Source organism: Acinonyx jubatus, chromosome X, assembly GCF_027475565.1.
Source record: "Acinonyx jubatus isolate Ajub_Pintada_27869175 chromosome X, VMU_Ajub_asm_v1.0, whole genome shotgun sequence".
NCBI lineage: Eukaryota > Metazoa > Chordata > Mammalia > Carnivora > Felidae > Acinonyx > Acinonyx jubatus.
The window spans coordinates 47,046,558-47,053,796 of record NC_069389.1 but is presented as its reverse complement, the minus strand read 5'-3'; the positions used below and the strand labels follow the sequence as shown (position 1 = coordinate 47,053,796).

Here is a 7,239-nt window from a genome sequence, read left to right as displayed (position 1 = left end):
TAATAAGAGCATTATTTCTTGTGGAAAAAAAATGGAAACTGCAAAAGTCCAGATCATCAGGAGAAAGATAAACTGCAAGTACTGAAAAAAATAGTATATCTAAATTAAAATGACTAGAGCTACATTTATCAACTTGCGCAAACATTAAAAAGCATTCTATGTAATGTGTATGGACACAGAAATAGGTAACAAATATGTACAATTCTTCATAGGTGTAATAAGTACTGAATTAATGATAGCAGGACCCCACTGAGGAGGGAAAGAGCAGTGTGGATCTGGGAAGAGGTAAACAGAGAGTTTTTCCATATCTGTAATGTAAAGGATAGGCCAAAGTAGGACCTAATTTTTAAATTTGGGACAGCGGGGCATGGGTTATGCAGATGTTTGTAATTTTAATCTTTATTCTTCTCCCTATGCTTGAGATTAATTTGTAGTAAAGATATTTCTTCCTAAAACCCAGCAAACAAACCCCAAAAGTAATCACATGGCTTTTGTTTCATGATGGTAGGAGTGCACATGCTATAGACTTCCTTGAAAGGCCCTAATTCCTGGAAATTGTAAAACAAGTCCATACCTGTACCGTGAAGTGATTCAGAAAGAATCGCCAGCAGACCAGAAATTGTCAGCAGACCAGAGGGACAGCAGATAGGGTCCAACTCATTTGTTTGAGTAAGCCATGGCCCACAATCTGTGCAAAGCTTGTTGCAAATGGAGGAACTGGCCCAAGAGTGCTCTATGCCCTGGCAAGGTGCTGGCTGGCATCAGAACAGGGCCCACAGGCAACCAAAAGGTGATTAGTGTATGGCAACAAAAGTAGTGTGGACTAACCCTGGCATTTCCTTACCTATCTCGCCCCCAGAACTTACCTCCAGGTGGTGGCTATAGTGATGTCTGCCCAGGTGAGAGCAATGCCTATGGACACTTGGGCATACAGCCAGGACAGTGCCTGGGATGGGTGGGTTAATAGACAACCCCACAGAATGTATCCAGCCCAGTCTCATATCCCACTCCAGTCCTTACCAGTACTTTCACTGAAAATATGGCAATAGTATAAATTCATCTCAACAGTAATCATGGCTCTTGTTCACTACATATTCCCCATGAATGAGATATACACATGCCTTGTGTATGACTTTACTTCTGCTGATGCAACAAGTTACCACAAATTTAGTGGCTGAAAGCAACCAAATTTACTATTTTACAATTCTGGAGGTCAGAAGTCTAAAATGTGTCTGCAGGTCTGTGTTCCTCCTGAAGGTTCCAGGGGAGAATCCACTTCCTTGTCTTTTGTAGCTTTTAGAGACCCCCTATATCCCTTGTCTCATACTCCCTTCCTCTATCTACAAAGCCAGTGGTGTAGCCTCTTCTCTCTTCTTTGATCTCTGCTTCCATCCTTTCATGATTCGCTAACTCTAACTCTACTGTCTCTCTCCTATAAAGGACTCTTGCATTTACCTTGGGCCTATCCAGATATTCCAGGATAATCTTCCCATCTAAAGACCTTTAACTTAATCACATCTTCAAAGTTCCCTTTTGCTGCAGGTTCTATGGATAGGGATGTGGACACCTTTGGAGTCTGGGGGTAATTTTTCAGCCTACCCTATCTTGCATGAACTATTTCCCTTTAATCTTTACAACACTACTGTGACATACCCATTTGCAGATGAAGGAGAAATTGAGGCTTAGAAAGGTTAAGTGACACACTTGACTTGACATGGCTTGGAAGGGGCAGAGCCAGTCATGGAAAACCTGGTAAAGTGAGTAATGATCCCTGCTTTGCTCCTCCCCACATCTGTCCCTTTTCTCATCTCTTACTTCTGCTCCTATTCAAGAGAGCAATAATACTCCCTTCCATACTAAGCCCTCTGGAACCACTAAATGTGCACTCAATTGGAGCAGCTGTGAGGTGTGTGATGGCAGAAGCCAGGGCTTGGAAATCTGAAGATGTGAGCCCAAATATTGACATTCATCAGCAGTGCTATGATCACGGACAAGAGAGCTAACCTTTCTCTAGCTTCATTGGTAATTAAAGGTTGTTGTAAAGATTTCAGTTTGAAGGTAGTTTGGACACATAGCCTACCACACAGTGTTAGTTTCCCTCCTCTCTTTGTACTCCTAAGGCCCTCACAAGTCAGTTGCCCTTCCTTTGTCATGTGCTACTTGCTCTAAACAAAGCTGTGGTCCGCAATGTCCCAGAGGCATGGTTTTTTTATATCCTCCTGTTAAACCATGCCTGATGATATTCTGGGTATTAAATACAGTGTTTATTGACTAACAACTTCTATGGCCTGTCTTATGTAAATGTGATTTCTGTTAAGCTTTTGTGAACATTGAGTGTAGCTCACAACTTAAACACTATTCCTGATTACTCCTTTGAGGAAATTGGTTGGAAGTCGCAGTTCTAGGTTGTACATTTCTTCAGTAGGCTCTGATCTACCCAGGGTGCTGTGCACAGCTGCCCTGTCCTAGTTGTGGAGTGGAGCAAAGGTTCACTCAGATGAAGGCTGTGGCAGAGAGATGGCACCCCCTCCTCACCCAGCTGGTTGGTATGCAGAAGGAAATGCAGCAGTAAGCATACACTTCCCCAAATTAGTTTATGGCCAGGCTTCTTCAACAGGAGGCCTTGGTAGGTTCTGGGTATAAGGAAAATTTCAGTTAGAAAGTGACCGTTGGGAAGAGAATGAGTTTGCTGGCTTACATTCCCATAAAGTCCCATCAGAATGGAGAAGCTATTTGAAAGCATATAGGTGATTTTGCAGTCCTCTAGCCACACCGATTCATAAACAGCAAACATAAAACAAACAAAAGGAAAAAAAAACTGAGCTCAAAGGAACCTGCTTTCATCCAGGGTTGCCAGGATGTACTGTTGGATTTCTAGAGAGCCTGACAACAGGCCTGGCAGACAAGGCTGGAGAGATTAGCCTTTTAGCCTTTTCCTGTCTGTTCAGAGGACAAGTCACAGGACAGAGGTGGTAAGTGAGCTCATCAAAGTCAAAGAGCTTGTAGGCAACACAGGTTGGGCCAGAACTCATGTTCCTAGGTCTCAGTTCAATGTTCGTTACTCTATACCAAGCATCCCTTTTCTACACATGTACAGAGGACTGGGCCTTTTTGGGTGCAATTCAGTTGGCAATTCTGCTTTCTGAATGGGACCTACTGCCCCACCCCAACACTTATTCACCAGGAGTAACCATATCCTGATATTCCACAAACTCTATTGAAGTCTGGGAGACATCAAGAGGCTAGACAGGGCCCCTTCCCCTCAATGGGATTATAATACGAGGTCCTGTCAAGCATTTAATCTCTTCCAGCCATAAAGGTATAAAGTTTTTGCTTGCTTTTAAAATGTTCAGGTAAACACACATGCAAGATGCATTCTTTCAACATGCATATTAAATGCCACTCTCACATACTGCTTGAAACACCTGAGAGGCAAAGGCTGTGATTCTTGCATGGCAAGTGCTGTTCATTTGTTATCTCATTTAATTCTCACAACCCTATGAGGCCAGCACTTAATTAACCACACCTTATAGATGAGGAAATCGAGGCTCAGAGAGGTGAAGTGACTTATGCAAAATAGTATCTTTGGAATGACATAAGAAAGATACAGAGTGCTTGCTATAGAGACTCCTCCCTCGGGGGGAGAGGAGCAAACATGGACTCATTACTCTTCCAGGAAGACAAACTTCAGGCAGGAAGAGGCCTGTAAGCAGGCAGACGGAATTTAGATAGTTGGAGATGAAAGGAAAGACAATTCAGACAGAGAAAGCAGTAAGCAAAGAACCAGAGTGGATAAAGTTGAGAGTATGCTCTGAATTACATTAGGGTTGCCAAATGAATTAAACAACCAAAATAAATCAGGCATTCAGGTGGACTGGAGCCTAGAAACCTCAGAGTTAATCTGCACTCCACCACCCTCTCCTCTTTCCCCTCTTCCATCCAATCAGTCCCTAAAGCCTGTCCATCATGACCCTTAAAATGCCTTTCTGCCTCTCCATCCCCATGGAAACTGCTTTAAGGCTCACTTTGTTTCCCTCTTGCTTCTTATTCTAATTGCTTCCTAAGTGACCTGCCAGACAACAGTCTGTACAGCCTCTGTGAAGCTGTGCAATGAAAGTCTGATCCAGTAAGTACTCTGCTTAACAATCCCGTCAATACAGAACATTTTAAAGGTTCTGCACCTCTTGCACACTGTTTGCTGCTTTTGAAGCCCCACTTCCCCTAATCACCCAGTGATTCAGCCATAGACATCTTAGGTGGATCCTAGATGGCCCACAAATTAATTCCTATACACATAAACTATTTCTGAGAACGGGGATGGTGAATGAATATGCTGTGTAAGCCAACACAGGATAGGAGAACTGAGACCAGCTGAAACCTTCCATAAATACACCCCTCAACTCCATCCCCCCAAACCCTCCACCACCACCCCCTCGATACTCATATATGTACAGCCTGCCTTCTGTGAGAATGAATTAAAGGCACATTCTTTCTCAATACCCGCTAGCAAATTTTGTACTAGACTGAAAAATACAGGAGCCCTATGCTCTTTTCTCCTGTGCATTCTCCTGCCCTTGTCAATCCCTAGCTGCCATCTCTGGCAGTCCCACCCCTGCCTTGTCATGCCTCTTTTCCTATCTGAGAGCGGATATTTGGGTGGAGGAGCCGCCCACTTCCTCTTTGGAGGTCAGTGAGTGCGTGGCAGAAAAGGCGGAGTCAATTTTGCTTAGCGTTCTGGCTCTTGCAGCGGGAGTGAATGCAGGCGGCTGTTGCTTGCGCATTTTTGTTTCCCTGGGAGTGAGCTTTGTCGCTGAGAACATCTGGCTTGTTGCTACAAAGACTATTGACATTGGTGGTTTCAGCAGCGGCCGCTTAAGGTAGAGATACTTGCTTTCTGCAGAAGTTGCAGGCATCATTCCCTAGAATTGCAATAGGCTCGGCACCCATAGTGGGAGACATGCCTCGGGGTCGGAAGAGTCGGCGCCGCCGTAACGCAAGAGCCGCGGAAGAGAACCGCAACAATCGTAAGATCCAGGCCTCAGAAGCTTCTGAGACCCCGATGGCCTCTTCTCTGGCCCCAGGCACCCCGGAGGACGACCAGAGTGGCCCTGAAGAAGACCCTAGCACTCCGGAGGAGGCCTCCACTACACCTGAGGAAGCCTCCAGCACTGCTCAAGTACAAAAGCCTTCCGTAGCCCGGAGCAATTTTCAAGGCACCAAGAAAAGTCTCCTGATGTCCATATTAGCCCTCATCTTCATCATGGGCAACAGCGCCAAGGAGGCCCTGGTCTGGAAAGTGCTTGGGAAGTTGGGGATGCAGCCTGGCCGGCAGCACAGCATCTTTGGAGATCCAAAGAAGGTCGTCACAGAGGAGTTTGTGCGCAGAGGGTACCTGATTTATAAGCCGGTGCCACGTAGCAGTCCCGTGGAGTATGAGTTCTTCTGGGGACCTAGAGCACATGTGGAATCGAGCAAGCTGAAAGTCATGCATTTTGTGGCAAGGGTGCGTAACCGATGCTCCAAGGACTGGCCATGTAATTATGATTGGGATTCCGATGATGATGCAGAAGTTGAGGCTATCCTTAATTCAGGTGCTAGGGGTTACACTGCACCTTAGGGAAATCTGGAGCAGACACTTGAGGGGGTTGGAAACAGCATCAGAGGTACCCAAAGGAGTAGATTACCTGGGCGCTGAGTTGAACATGATGGGAAAAGGGAGACATTTGGTATTTGTGATCAGTGCTAATTGTTAACTGCAAAATATTGTACAATTGTATACGTCTTAATATAGTGATGAAGGTCATAATATGATTAAAAAGATGATTACAGAAAGGATATGTTTTTTCTTTTTGTCTGTCATTGAGACTTAGTATAACAGTTTTACTACCCTTATAAAATGAGTCCATCATATTCTGTGATCTGGTACATATTTTATATCATTGAAATAGGTAATTCTGAAAAGTTTGAAATAAACCGGTATGTGAGAGAAAGATGGGGAAATTCTTTTATGTCTGACCTTTCTGAAACCTTTGTGTCTACTGTTGTATAAAGAAAACTGACAACTACCATGAATTTCCTTAGCTACTGCACAATATAGAAAAAAATAAAACTATAATGACGAGGACACCTTGTTCATTTATTGACCACCGGTTATGTATGAGGCACCAGTCTAGGTTCTGGGGATCCTCCATGGCACACAGCCCTCAGTTCTAAAGAATGTTCTAGATTACATGGGAAAGACAAATATGTAAACTGGCAGTGTGGTAAATGCTGTAATAGGGAGTGAGTGTGGGCTACCACAAAAATTTAGAAACACTTCTGTGACCTGTCTTGGAGGTGAGACAGGAGAGAGGATATCACAGGATTCTATGAAAATCCAAAAGATGCTTAAATAAGCTTGGGGAAATTTAAAAGGGGCCTCAGAGCATAGTATGAAATACTGTGCATTAGGTACTTTTGGATACCTAACCCAGCCTGGGGGAAGGGGCATTGGCAGAGGGGAGGGACTATCATGGGGTACTGTGGAAATAGAAAACACACCTAATCATCCTGAGGGGAGGGCAGGGGAGAGTGGGGTGGTTGCAGGATAAAGGACATTGTGGGATACTACAAAAATTAAAAACATGAGACTGTCAGAAAATTCTTGGTGAAATGACAACCTGAGGTCTGAAAATAGTATTGAAGATGGGAAAGGAGTAATTATGGAGGCACTAAAGGCCGCATGGACATTAGGGGAAAAAATGCTCCACTGTAGGATTAAGGTTATGTCAAGGGGGGAAGTGGAGAAAAAAGAAATAAGGTGGGAAAGAGGTGAGCAGAAGCTAGAGACTCAAAGGGTGGGAGTTATGGCTGATCTTAATGAGAACAAAAATGGTCAGTAATAATGATAATCCCGGAATAAAAATAATTTAAGAAAGCAAAAAACAGCAGAGCCTCTTGGATGAGTCAGAGAGAAGACTGGGCCTGTGGCATCTCTGAAAGGTAACCTGGCACTTCTCTCAAAAACTACAGTTTGTTGGGGCACCTGGGTGCCTCAGTCAGTTAAGCAGCCGAATTTGGCCCAAGTCATGGTCTCACAGTTCCTGAGTTTGAGCCCTACATCGGGCTCTGGGCTGCCAGTGCAGAGCCTGCTTCAGACCCTCTGTCTCCCTCTCTCTCAAAAAATAAACATTAAATTAAAAAAACAAAAAACCCCTGCAGTTTGTTAAGGTGTACCAATTGTTTTAAAAGTGGGGGTGG

At 44.2% G+C, this 7,239-nt stretch overlaps 1 protein-coding gene across 1 annotated transcript; it reads left to right on the top strand.

Moving 5' to 3' along the window:
• The first annotated feature begins 4,699 nt into the window (after nt 1–4,699).
• On the top strand, nt 4,700–6,124 carry MAGEH1 (MAGE family member H1). Its single transcript, XM_053202374.1, has one exon. The coding sequence runs from the start codon at nt 4,958–4,960 to the stop codon at nt 5,615–5,617; it is 660 nt and encodes a 219-aa protein (XP_053058349.1). The 5' UTR covers nt 4,700–4,957; the 3' UTR covers nt 5,618–6,124.
• The last annotated feature ends 1,115 nt before the right edge of the window (nt 6,125–7,239 follow it).